The following is a 14,563-nucleotide window of genomic DNA, read 5'->3' as shown; positions in this document are numbered from 1 at the left end:
TTAAGAAGATCACTAATAATAAGAAAAAGTAAATTAAACCACTTTTACCTACCACATTGGCAGAGATCAGTTATTAAATTCACTGTTTGGGGGAATAGGATAAAGAAACAGATCTCACACGTGTTGTTGAGAGTGTAAATTGGTACATCTTCTGTGAAGGGCAATTTGGTAATGTCCATCAAGTTTATAAATACTATAGCCTTTCAGAAATATATTCCGAGATATATGTTTGTGATATGATGTATGTACAAGGTTATTTACTGTGGCACTATTTGTAATACCAAAGGACTGGAAGCAGCCTAAATGTCTATTAATGTCCATGAATATGAGACCACTTAAATACAATATACTGCAGCCATACAGTGCAATACTACAGAGCCCTACAAACACATAAAGAGACTCAACATATTGGCTGATATGGAATGACTTCCAAAGTCACTGGAGGAAAGAATATACACATACACACAGACATCTCTGAAAAGACATACATGAAGCTGATAAAGCTGGCTGTGTTAGGGAAGGGGAACTGGGTGGCTGGGGGACAAGAGTTGAAGGACACTTTTCATGCCTTTTGCATTTTTTAAAATTTATAAATAAAATAGAAGAGGTTGTAAGGCTTTGTGAGCCATAAGTGCCAAAATAAACTATAGAGATAATAAGTAGTAAGAAAATAAATAATTACAATAGAATGAAGTAATCTTTGAACCTTCTCCTACTATTTTTTCCCCCCAAATGCACACATCTTCCCCCAATTATAGTTTTGTCTGCTTTCATTAACCTCTACCCTTATCCTCAGACCCTACTGTTTCATTTACGTCAAGATGTGTCAACATTTCTAATAATTTTCTGAAGTTACATCTCAATCTCATTTCAACATCTCAATTTCAACATGTGCTATGTGCAATAACAAACAAGCTGAAATTATTTATTTGAGGCAATCATAAGAAAAGAAACACATCTTTTGGAAGGGACTTAAAAAAAAAGTAGTTAAAATCTTGCCTGTGGTTTGGAAAATGTGTCATGCGATTTTAATAATACTTGTTTAGAGAATTGAAGATGTCCTCTCCTGGAAGCTTTAACTGTAATATGCACAATAAGGAACATAAGCTTTTAGATAAAAGATGACTTAATAAAGTCACATGTCAGATAATCATGGTGTCCATGGAGATGCACAAGCCTATATATAAAGATAAGAGAACATATTAAAATTTATATTTCTATCATTTTATCTTATCCTCATAATGTATAAAGTAATATGTAATTTATAAATAATAAATAGGCATGCATAAATGTTATTGTGTGCTCAACCTTTTCTTTTGTGCATGTGCTCAACCTTTTCATCCACAGAAGTATGTAATCAAAGTATTTGGTAACTGCTGTCAAATGATGTTTTTTTTTAACATAAATAATGAGAAATCACATGCAGTATAGAAAGTTGAATCAGGCATAGTGAAAAGCAGCAGCTACAAATTGTGAATTTCTAAGTGAAACTCTAAGTAGGGAACTACTAGCACAATGCTAATTGAAAAGAGATATAGTAAAAAATAGAACTTTCAAGTTCGGAAAAAGCGTTAGATATCACCTATTCCAAATCTCCTTATTACAAACATGAGGTAACTAAAGGCTAGAGAGAATAAATAATGTTCTCTATGTCATATGGCTGACTCATGGTGACAGCTTGCTATAGAATCCAAATTTCCAAACAGTTTGTCTTTCTACTGGACAATACATGGGGAGAGAGAGAGAGAAAGAGAAAGAATGAAATGGAGAGGGTCTTTGAAATTAAGCAGCAGGCCAACCTGTGTTCTCATGATTGTATTTTCTCTTATTACTTTCCTTTCTCCCATTTATCCATACTTTTATTTTTATCTCTTTTTTAAGCCTTCCCAAAATCACATCCCATTTTAGAAAATGGAAAAATGAATTTATTTTTTATCATGTTAATTTTTAAGCCATTCTAAAGGAGAAAAATTCAAACCTGAAGTTAATCCTGTTTTCACCCACCTCCTGTAACAGAAATGACCTCTGAACTCTAAATGCCTTTTTCTTACCAGTAATCCTCTAAGAACAACCCAGGGGGGAAAAAAAAAAGTACATATGCAGCTCTACCCAAAGGAAATGAGAGGGGAAATGGGTTGGGAATGGATGCTGTAGCAGTTGAATTGCAAAGAAGCAATCAAAATTAAAAGTCTATTCTTAAGGGATGGTAAGAATGTAAACCTGCAAGAACAGATTCTATATTAACTCTTCAAGTCCATTAGCCTGATTTTGAGTTGAATTATCTCAGAGGCTCTCAGCATCTAAAAAATACCATGAGTATGACAAAATTGAGATCATGACATTAGGAAAAAAGCTAAAGAGAAGTGAAAAATTATTTATCCAGGTAATTCAAACCCATTTTTAATAACTATTCTATTTATGTAGTCCCCTCACAATATTGATAAAGGAAATTTTCAACATTGAATGTTTTCTGCTCTTGAGCTCTCAGGGAAGCAATACTTTAAAATTTGGGGCACCTCAGTGGCTCAGTCGTTAAGCGTCTGCTTCTGCTCAGGTCATGATCCCAGGGTCCTGGGATCAGCCCCACATCAGGCTTCCTGCTCAGCAGGAAGCCTGCTTCTCCCTCTCCCACTCCCCCTGCTTGTGTTCCCTCTCTCGCTGTCTCTGTCAAATAAATAAATAAAATCTTTAAAAAATAAAATAAAATAAAATTTAACAAGGTCAAAATGACTTGGCAAAACCTCAAAGGATGGGTTCTATTTCTATCCTGAGCACACATTGGCCTTCTTTGTTTAAAAATAAGTAATAAGTAAAATAGAAAATAACCAAAAATGAGCATCCTGAACACAAGAGAAAAAAGAAGAAAAGGAAAAGAAACTTCCCTGTTCCCATAAGATTAAAGTCATACAGCCTTCCAATATATTAAAAACCAAGATAAAGTCTGTGACGTTCTGGAATGTTCTTCATCATGACTTCTAATTCTTTGCGTAAAAACATATATAACCTTGCACCAAATGTTTTTCCCCCCAGAACACTCTCTTCTTTGTGAATACTGTGTATCCCAGGTAGCTATCCTAACTGGGCTGAAATAAAACTCTTTTCCTTTCTCTTTAAAATTAAAAAAGAGAGAGAGAGAGAGAGAGGGAGAGAGAGAGAGAGGTTTGTTCATTTTGCATCAACAGTATGTATAGGTGGCGTATAAACAATTTGACCGTATTGACACAGGCATTGGTTTCAACTATGGCTATGTCACTTAACCAGTTTTATCATTTATTGGGAAGCTAATACCTCGTTGGGTTGGGAAGATTAAATGTCATAATGCAGATAATCGTTTAGCAAAGTGTCTAGCATATAGTTAAGCACATATAAAACTTAACTCTTTTGAGTTACACACCTCCAGACAGGTGAAGTGACATGCTCAAGGTCTCACTTTTTGTGCTAGGGAAGAAACTTACAAACCCAGACGACTCCTCTAAGGAAACTAAGAATCGAGACATTTAGGGGCTTGGCTAAATCATAATCCTGAAAGTGATTGCATTCGGATGTAGGGATAGATGGCTTCCAGGAAGGCCAAGGTTGTTGCCACACAAATCCACAAGAGTAGGTCCGCCACCACCTTTTCCCGTTAGAGGCAGGCTAGAACTACATTTCCCAGCGACCCTCAAAGAGCTTCCTGTGCAGTGCGCCGGCGCTCTGCTTTCCGGTCGTATCTTTTACGTCAGTTCGGTCCGAAGTCTCCCACGGCGGAAGCCGAGCTTCTGAGCATGGGTTCTTTCTCGTCGCAGCCTCTGCAGCCGGTCAAGGTCGCTGCGCCTCCGGAGGCTACTAGCTCCGCCGAGCCCCTACCCCTCGCCGTACCTGGCGCGCCGACCTCTCCAGCGGAAGTCCCTGTATTCAATAACTGCTGGAGCTGTCGCGTGCTTTCAGGGGCGGGGCTGATAGGGGCGGGCGGGTACGTCTACTGGGTGGCGCGGAAGCCCATGAAGCTGGGATACCTCCCGGGTCCAGGGACTATTACGCAGATGGTCATCGGCATCAGTGAGAGTCTGGGCAACGCAGGGCCTTTGGGCAAGGGGAGAGGGAAAAGTGGGCGGCAGCCACGTGGGCGGGTTGCGGGGCTGGTCGCGTGATGGAGATACGCCAAAGGAGAAACGGGCGGGGAGAGGAAGTTGTTGGGACGCTTTTCTCATTTAAGAAAAATCGCAGTATTGAGAACTTTTGCTAGTTTCAGTCTTTTTAATACTAACAATAGCTATTAGAGATAGGTATGATTATAGTAATCCTTTTTTACCGCCAACAAACTAAGGCGCAAAGACTAAGTATTATGTTCAAGGTCAAATAATCAGGATGTGACACAGCTGGCACCAGACCTCCCCCCTTTTTTTTCCCAATCCTGGAGGAAGTCTGAGTGAGGGTACTTAATCACGGTTTAAGAAATAGGGCTTTGAAATCACATCTTAGACATGAATTGTAAGCCCACGTTCTGTGTGTATCATGGGTAAAGGGGCCCACAGTCCTTATCTGTAGCAATAATAATCTGATTATTATTATAAGTGATTGTTAAGATGTCTTACAGTAAAATGCAGTAATTCTTTTTACTCTTTAAGCCAGTTCAATGGGTAGAATTTTAGGTTTCAGATCTCTTAACTTTTTAATTAGATTCCCCAAATCAGTTCTCCTTAAGTCCCTTTCTTGCTTGGGGATTTTTTTTCCCCCCTGTGGACTTTGTTTTCCTTTTTTTGTTTCACACTGAACAAGAGAAATGTAATGGTGATGTATCTTCTAGATTGTTGTGAGGATTAAATAAGATGGCACATATGAAAGCACCTGGTAAACTGAGGTGTAACATACATGTAAGGTACTGTTGTTTTTTTTTCCCCCTAGGCATTGCTTGTTGGGGTGTAGTCATCCTTTCAGACCCCAAAGGGAAGGCCTTCCGTGTTGATTGAGAGTACCACCAGTGAATTTGTCATCTTCTGCCCATGCCCCCCGCACCCCCAGGATACCAAAACAAGCGTGGGATTTACGGATATTCTGGACAGACAAATGGACATTGAGAGACTTCAGTCCTGAGGATACTACAATACTGAAAAAAAGAAGAAATGATAAACCAAGTTGGAAAATGAACTAAACTATTATTTTAAATAGTTCTCTTTACTTTTCCTATAATTGGGTCAATATCTATTAACAATCTAACAATGGATTGGCATCATGCAATGTGCAGAAGTACATAAAAATTTTTATCTGTGTACTGCTCATAATTTCCAAGGTGTTGTCACATATATCACCTTATGAGAATTTCAGAGCTACTCTATTTCACTGGTGATAAGTGAAACTTAAAAAATAGTCCTGGTGATTTGCCCAGGGTCATTCAGCAAGTCAGTGGTGCATCTAGAACTTGTTCAGTTCTCGTTCCAGTCTTTCAGAACTAGGATGATTTCAAAGAGGCAAGAATTTCCTTTATGAAACAAAAGTCAGCATGTAATTAAAAGTACCAAAAAATTTGAGAGAAATTCACATTTATCATTAAAAACAAAAACATTTGGTTCTTTGTCCGCAACCACGGGAAATGTTTCTGTGATGAAACTGACACACTTTTGAGATAATGTCTTAAAATTTGACAGTTCATTTCTAAGAGAAGTCTATGTGCTTCCTGCCAGGTTTTTGTGTTTTGTTTTTTTTTTTTCTCATTTCTGATACACCCTGGCTTCTCTGTAAAGTTACACATAGCTGTTTTTCAGAGCAGAAAGATAGTCAAGTTCAGCTGCCAATCACAGTGTATAAGTTTTGAAAGATTTGTTAAGCAAGTCCCTTCAGAGCTGTTACTCTCTAGTATGTAGAAGTGCCTGGATCTAATGCTGAGTGACTATTCCCAACATTTTCTTAGGTTAAACCAAAGTACATAAATCTAACTTGGTTTTGGATTGACCTACTGGATAAATAGAATAACTCTTAATATGATTTTAACATCTCAGAATTTGTACTAGTGTGTAAGCAAATAAGAGCTTTTTCAAAGTAAACTTGTCTGCTCACTAGAATATTACCAAGGTATATTTGGTTCTTCCCAACTTGGGGCTGTTTAACTAGGTTTGAGTAAAATAATTCTTTACTATGTGTATGGGCAGTTAAGTGGGAATAACACATCTCCTCCCCCTCCAAAAATAAGTTTGTTAAACTTGAAACTAATAGTTTTCTTTTCTTTTCTTTTCTTTTCTTTTCTTTTCTTTTCTTTTCTTTTCTTTTCTTTTCTTTTCTTTTCTTTCTTTTCTTTTCTTTTCTTTTCTTTCTTTAACTTTGGAAAAGTTGTTTTGATTTCTGCCAGTGCAAAGTCAGAAATCTAATTTGTTTTAGAGATGAGTCTGATCTTCAGAGACAAAAGGTATATGCCACTTTAGTCCTGCAATGCAGGAAGTACACATCGTACCCCTATTATCTTCCCTTTTGTTGGGGATGAGGTGGGGTGAGTAGGATAAACAGGCTCAAAACTCAGTGGATTATTATTTAGTAATGTAAGAACACCTGTTTAATTATGATTCATGGGCTTTAGAATCTCTTTATGGCATGGAAATGAATTTACAAAGTCTGATTATTTTAGCAAAGGAGAGGAGAAAAAGTACAAATAAAGTACAAATTTAAAATGACCTTACAGTTTTCTTTGAGACACAAACCAAAATGTGAACATACATGTGAATACTGGCAATGTTCATGATGTCCAAGGTGTCTATTAACTAAACCTTTACATGGTATAAACTTTAGTAGCTCAATGATCAAGAAATTATTACACCAGGGCACCTGAGTGTCTCAGTTAAGTGGCTGACTCTTGATCTTGGCTCAGGTCAAGAGTTCTAGCTCTGAGTCTTGAGATTCTCTCCCTCTCCATTTGCTCTTCCCCCAGCTCGCACTCAACGTGCTCTCTATCTCTAAATAAATAAAAACTTTAAAAGAAAAAATCGTTACACAGTCTCCTGATCCTTTTTTTTTTTTTTTTTAAGATTTTGTTCATTCATGAGAGAGATCATGAGAATGAGAGGGGGAGAGGAAGAAGCAGGCTCCCTACTAAGCAGGGAGCCCAGTGTGGGGCTTGATCCCAGGACTCCAGGATCATAACTTGAGCTGAAGGCAGACGCTTCACTGACTGAGCCACCCAGGTGCCCCTCTTGTTCCTTTTGTGTATTTCATTGACTAGCCTGGAATCCTATGACCAGCCACCAATATGTCTTGAACATATGAAAGGACCCAAATATAGATTGATGCTCAGGATCTTGCTGTATGTTGGGAAGGAGAAGTGAGGGGTCTCTCTTCCCAGGCCAGTTGCTGAGACTGCTGTTCCTGGCAGCACTGGAGTGCTTCAAGTGGAGGTCAATGTAAGAAGTTACAGAGTTTCACCTGACAGACCAATTCCAGAGACCATACATACAGGTTAAGTATCTCAGCCATGATTTGTACTTCACCTCCCCCCTCAGCATTTGCTCCTTGTTCCTTTTCACTAGTGGTTTCTCGCCAGCCTGGCTGTGTCTGACTTAGGGGCCTCTTGAGTGAAACCAGCTGATTTGATAACAAAATAAATTGCTCCTAAATTAAATACATGTTCAGGGCAAGCATATGTTCAAGTACCCCCCAAAACCAGCCTTGGCCTCCGCTGATTTATTGCCGGAACTATATTGATCAAACTGACACCTTTCAAATCTTGGTCAGGAATAGTAAGCAATTTTGAGTTGAAAAGCAACTTTTTTTTCCCAATGACGGATAAATCCTTGCCTTGACCCAATGATTTTATAGGTGTTAGGCGCACAGAGTCAGAGGTGAAAGACTTATAATTACACATCATTCAGAAGTACCCTAAGAGCATGGGGAGAAAATATGTCACTCTTCTAAATGCATATCTCTTGGCCTTTGAGATATTCGGCAACTTGTCATTCATTTGTAGAAGGAATGTACAGAAATAACCCAAAGGGCAAATGTTAAATGCAGCAATGCTTATAAAAATCACTGCTCAGTCTCGTGACTGAACTTGCACGTGCTTTAGGAATGTGGTAGGCAAGATTCTTAAGATGGTCTAGATCCCTGGTGTACACCCACTTTCTCCCAGTTATTAACACCATTCTAGGTGCTGCTGTGAAGGAAGTTTGTAGATGTGATTAAGGTCCCAGATAAGTTAAGACAGGGAGATTATCTGGATGGGCTAATCACGTGAACCCATTAAATCTTGTTCTAGAGGTCAGAGACGGGAGAAGTTACTAATTAGAAGCAAGAGGAGTAAGATAATTCCCTGCAGGACTTGAAGAAAGCAAACATCCCTGTGAGCTGCCTATGGGGATCATGTGGCTAGAGAGTGCAGGCCTCCTAGAGCTGTTGAGAGCTGATAGCTACAAGGGAACCTACAACCTCAGTTCTACAACTACAAGGAAGTGAATGCTTCCAACAACCTGTAAGCCTGGAAGAAGGCCTTATGAGACGAAAAACTGCAGCCCCAACCACCACCTTGTTTCAGCCCAATGATACCCTAAGCAGAATATCTAGTCATGCTGTGAAATTGTGAAATAATACATTTGTGTCATTTTAAGTCTCCAGGTTTGTGGCCGTTTATTACATAGCAATAGAAAACAAGTGCAAAGTCAGTTGTGTTTTGTGGTATCATAGTCATAGAAGATGGTATGCCAGACCAAACATATACCCCCATTCTGGGTATTCGGGAATTAGCAAGAAGAGGCCATCTAATAGTATTTGTCTTTACAGTTACTGTCTTTACTTGTTCTTGTTCTTTTACTGGCAGCTTTCTTGGATAGTTTTTGTCTTCTGTTTTCTAGCAAAATTGTTCCATATATATATGGAACATATATTTGATATATGTGTATATAAAATTACAGTACCCTTTTTATGTTCCAAGCATTATGATAAGTGCTTTGTAGGACTTGTTAAATCTTCTCAGCAGCCCTGTTGTACAGTTGAGATAACCAAGGCCTGGAGCAGGTTAGAATTTTCCCAAAGCCTCACGCAACGAAGCAGTAGTGGCTTGGTGAAGAGCGTGAACTGGGAACTGGGGATTCATGTTGCTACAGTCATTTTCTTAACATTCATTCTCAAAATGTTCAGATGTCAAAATTAGAAATTTCGAATTCTGATTTTCCATTTTTAACTTGGTTATCCCTTAGTTTAACATGTATCATTAATCTCTTGGTTTCCTCTCTATAATTGAGGTTTTATCACTTATCATTCTGACAGCAATTTGCATATTAATCCAGGACAAGAAATTCACATCTCCGTGAACAGGTCATACCCTTCCATGACTTTACCCTAATCTTTCTCCTGACTTTGGCCTATTCTTCTGAACTTCAGACTCTATTTTCCAGCCACAGTAGGGCATCCTATTTGCCTATCTGCAGACACCAGCATCCTAACTTGTCCCAAATGAATTTATCTCACCCCATCCTACTTCTCCTATTTGCTATCTATGTTCATGGCATTTCCAGCTCTTCAGCTGAGCATGCTAGAAACTGTAGAATTATCTATGGCTCTCTGTACTCTCATTCTTTACTTCTGATGTGTTAGCAAGTCCTGGTTATTTAAACCCTTTAATGCTCTTTCCTGGGCTTTCCCATTGCTATTGCTCTGGATGCGTTTTCATCATTCCTAATGTAGATTACTATAAAAAGATTCTTAATTTATACCTGCTTCTAGGAAAACCCTCTCATCCTCCCTCACACTCTAGCCAGAGTAACCTTAAAGCACATCCCACCTAAAAACCTTTCAGTATCCCTGCTGCACACAAGGTGAACTCCAGACTCCTTGGCAGGATATGGAATGCCCTTCATTAGTTCATCTTCCTTATCTTTCCACCTTCATCTTCTTCCACTCCTTGACTTCTGTTCCACACACCCCATGTTCCTGCCACTCTTACTTAACCAACTCTTCCTAAAGATGTCACTCTCCATACCTTTGCACCTGCTATTCCTTCAGCTGAAAAGGATATCCTTTTGTCTCTGCTCCATCTGGAAAAATCCTACCCTTCCTTACTAGCCCAGCCCCAATGTCACCTCTCTGACAAAGCATTCCCTGAAAAGTCTTTGTGTCATTACTTTCAGGACTGTGCAACCATTACACTTTGTATAAACTTCTATCACTATAATTAAAAGATTGTCAGTAATCATTTATGCATCTGTCCCTCCTCACTGATTGTGAACTCCTCAAAAGAGGATTGTGCTTTTGTCATCTTCACATTTCTGATCTCCAGCACCAAACATGCTGGGTACTTAGTTCATATTCAGTAAATATTGATGAATAAGAAAAAAAGGGTTGAACAAACTAATGAGGAAGGAAAGGGCAATGTTTGTTCCATTTGACAACTTTAGTGTATGTCAGGTATGATCCCAGGCCAGCAGCATGTGCTCTTGTTAGAAACACACATTCTTAGCCCCATGCCAGATCTACCACTCGATCAGAAGTCCTGGTGATGGAGTCGCAATCTATATTTTAACAAGCCCTCTGGCTGATTCAAATGAATGTTTAAATTTGAGAACCACCAGTGTATTTGAACCTGATTGATGTGTAGGAGCTGGTGGCAGAACTGAGACCTAGGTCTCATGGCTTCAGTCAGGTATTTTTTCTCCCATTACATTACAGCTGAGATCTGCTGTAATCAGCTCTTGAGCAAGCCACTTAAACTTTTAGAACGTGTTACCCTCCATGAAGTCAGAAGACTAGTCAATCTCTAAATTCCTTCTCATCATGAAGGTTCTCTCTTTGTATGAAAGAGATGTACTCTCTGATGCCAAAGGAGAGAGACAGTAGTGGAGAACAAAGAAAACTGAAATAGCCCTCTCTGCAGTGATGGTGTGAAGCTGCCACAGAAGCTCAGACCATTGCTCCTACAAGTTCACTCTCTACAACCTGAAGCAGCAAATGCTTCATGCTTCACAGGAATTTAATAATCCCTCACCCCAATTAATGCACCAACCAAAGAAACAATTCTACAGGGGTGGAACAGGGTCTTTTCTGACCCTTTTGTGATCAGATCATTCTTGGAAGCATGAAATGTGATTACCCTCTCCTGGTGTGTGTAAATGCTCAGACATTCAAACGAAATACGGGAAATCAGGAAGAGTTGAGATTGGTGGTGTGGTATGTGTGTGTGGTCTCTTTCTATTTCCCAAAAATCCAAATAGGAAAATTCCTCCTTCAGTTTCACTCTGCATAATACTGGTTTAGTGATGTGCATTAAATCAAACACGTTATGTTATCCAGGCTGTGTCTAGAATAAGAATAAACCTCAGCAAAGGAAAATATTCCATCAGAGAGCGGGCAAAGCAGACCAATAAAAAATGTACATTCTATCATATATATATATATATATAGTTTGTGTAAAGAAATATATATTTCATAAATATATATAAAGTATATGTTTTAAATATATATGTTTTAAATATATATGAATCATTAAAAAGAATCTATTTTATACATATATATATATATATGTTTTAAATGATGTCCACCTATACGTGAAAGTAAGTGCAAACAATAAAATCCAGTAAGTGATTTTATCACTCTAACGGCCAACTACAAAAATAGTCCTTTAGGCCTGGAACCTGAACCCAGTACTGGTGAAAGTGCTAGATTCTAGTTGTGTTATCATAAAAAAGTTTAACTAGAAGAAATATGGCTTCATTTCCTTCAGGGGGATTATCATTTTCAGGTACCTCAGATGCATTGAATTAAGATTCAGTCCAATATGCATTTATTAGCCTTTGTTATATGCCAGATACTCTACTTGGTGTGTTGGGAATATTACAGGGTTCCTGCTCCTAGAAGTTGAGTCTAGTGGAAGAGACGGACACTTTAAAAAGTAATTATGATATAAGTAGGGATTATACACTGGGTACATGGAAGCAAGACAGAGGGATATTTTAGATCTTACTAAACAGGTACAGAAATCAAGTCTGATATCTTACCTGGAGCAAAGCCCAATCAACATTCGGACAAATTCTGGATCACCAGGAGGATAAATAAAACATACATATGTCAAGAGGAAGGGCTACCAACACTCATATCTAGGCATGTCATCACACAGAAACTCTAAAGGGAAATTCTCAGAATTCCTTGACTTGGGGTTGCTTTGAGCAGCATGCTGTGCAGCCGTGCTTAGAACTCTGTGACAGGGAACTGCAAAATGCCTGTCAAAACCCTTGACAAGTGAAAGACAGGCAAACTGGAGGGGGAGCTTTCTTTCCATCCTCACCAGCCTGTGAACACCTGTTACTAACAGAGCAAGCTGAGAGACGTATTTGGCACATGTTGGCAGCACCAGCAGAATCAGCCCCTCCTCACGATTTAGTGAAAACGTGATCCTTTTTCTGTGGCTTCTGCTGCACGAAACCCATTTCAGTTCCCTTTGCTGTATAGTTATCAGAAGTGAGAGGGAGAGATAAGAAAACCTAAGCCAGTTTTGCCATGGCTGAATATGAGCATGACAAAAATTTTGGCAGCATTCTTTCTGAAGTGAGAAAAATCACCTTGTGATTTAGTGGGGGGCTTTTCAATTGACAATCACCTTCATGAATTTATACAGTTGGCTCTATGGCAAGCTGAGAGAATGGGCAGGGCATGTCACATAGTCCCCATTTTACAGATAAAGCAATGAAGGTGGCTTCAGGTGGGTGAGGGACTGTACAATCACCAGTAAGAAGCAGATTTGATCATGTGAGTGCAGCTCTTTGGCATCTTCGCAGGACATTGGTTCTCAAAGAATTCAGAGAGATGTGTCTACTGCAATTCTAGCCTTCCAGGTGGAAAGTAGTTTAGGTTGCACCTTTCAAAGCAACAGAAGTTCAGCTTGTCTACCTCAAAGTACATCAGCTGTTTTTGGAAGCCTGAGGTTCACAAGGACTGGAATGATGCAGGTGGAAGGTGTGCTGCTGTTAGAGTCAGCCAGCTGGAAGCTGTCTGTCCCTAAATAAGCTTATGAAATGTGAAAAGTCGTACCCACCAAGTTGTGATAACTGAATGTTTAATGACCATGATGCACTAGGCAGACAGTCAACGATGATCAGTAGTTTTTAAAAATACAAATAACGCGTGACTACTCCTCTAGCCTGCAGGTTGAGGACTCAGGGTCTGGATGTGGGGAAGGGACTTCTCTCCTAGTGTCTGTGGAATTGAGTGTTTTTGGTCATATCATGTATCACAGACAGATGCCAGGAGGACAGAATGTTAAAAACTTGAAAACCTGCACATTGCTCGAGGCATGTCTATACTTGCAATTTGGCTCAGTTCATTCCAATTTTTTACTTCAAATGTTTCATTTAATTAGAAATGTAACTTTAAAATAAACAGAAAATGAAAAATAAAAAAAGAAAAATGACAAACTCTATCTAGAAAAAAAGTTCTCCTCTGAGGGGGCTCCAGAGTTGGCTCTACAAAAGTACCAGCTGCCAGTTTGTTTTATTATTACTTGGTTTAAATATATCTATGGCTGAGGAGGAGGAGGGCAACTGACAGCAGCTTTGGCTTCCTGCAATGCTTGATGCTTATTTCACCAAGTTGCTTGTGGGACTGACAAGCTTTTCCTTGACATGAGCTCTAAATGAATCCCTAAGTTGAGTCCTTTCTCCACCACTTACTGTCTCACTTCCTCATTTGGAAAATAGAGATGATCTTATCCATCTTGTCTGTCTATGGCTTTTTTGCATAGATCAAATAAAATAAATGGATATGTAAGCCTTTGAAACTGTACATAGCACCCTACTAGTTTTACTCCTCTCATTCAGTTGTATTTTTCAAAAATATGCAGTGCAACTCTTCAGAAACAGAGTGGTGCTACCAGGCATTCTGAATTGAAAATCTCCCAAGCTATCCTGTTTCGGTGCAATGTTAGCCATTCTCCTTTGAAACCAATTTAGCTCTTCGAAAACACCACTATGATACCAATTCTTACAGAAATACCATGATTTCTTCGAACTTGCTTTGTAAGAGATAATCTTACTAAGACTTAGAGCTTTGAATCCCTCAAATTAGAGGATGAAACATGTCTGCTTCTTTCTTCTCCTAATAGTTCATACACTGTCCTATGATTCCTCTTCCCTTTCCTCTGATGTTTGATGTGAAATGTGGCATTTCTTTCCAAAAGGATGCCATACAGAGTCCTAGCTGTTCAGGGGTATGGCCATTTCTCAAAAATTGGAGTCAAGGGGTGCCTGGGTGGCTCAATTGGTCGCCTCTTGGTTTTAGCTCAGCTCATATCTCATGGGTTGTGGGATGGAGCCCCAGGTCGGTCTCCACGCGGTGTCCAAGCTCAGCAGGGAGTCTACTCAAAGAGTCTCTCCTGTGCCCCTCCTCCCACTTGTGCTCTTGCTCTCTGTCTCTATTTGAACTTTGGCGGGAACATCATGTCTAGTTGAGGGCTTTTCTTTTGAGGTTTGGAAAACTCTGCTGATCTTTAAAAATTATTATAAGATCTTTTGTATTCAAGATTTTCTCTTACTGAATGTAGCTTTCACTTATTTTCTTGAATGTAGATTATATATGTGTGAAAAATATATATTGGGTATATTTTATATAAGATATATATTTT

At 39.1% G+C, this 14,563-nt stretch overlaps 1 protein-coding gene across 1 annotated transcript; it reads left to right on the top strand.

The window, feature by feature from the left end:
* Positions 1–3,711: 3,711 nt before the first annotated feature.
* On the top strand, positions 3,712–6,038 carry DMAC1 (distal membrane arm assembly complex 1). Its single transcript, XM_002925544.4, has 2 exons — positions 3,712–4,038; positions 4,885–6,038. Exons 1-2 carry the CDS (start codon positions 3,765–3,767, stop codon positions 4,947–4,949), a joined length of 339 nt encoding a protein of 112 aa, XP_002925590.1. The 5' UTR covers positions 3,712–3,764; the 3' UTR covers positions 4,950–6,038.
* Positions 6,039–14,563: the final 8,525 nt, after the last annotated feature.

This window comes from Ailuropoda melanoleuca, chromosome 7, assembly GCF_002007445.2.
Source record: "Ailuropoda melanoleuca isolate Jingjing chromosome 7, ASM200744v2, whole genome shotgun sequence".
NCBI lineage: Eukaryota > Metazoa > Chordata > Mammalia > Carnivora > Ursidae > Ailuropoda > Ailuropoda melanoleuca.
The sequence above is the reverse complement of the archived record's forward strand: the minus strand, read 5'-3'. Positions and strand labels throughout refer to the sequence as shown.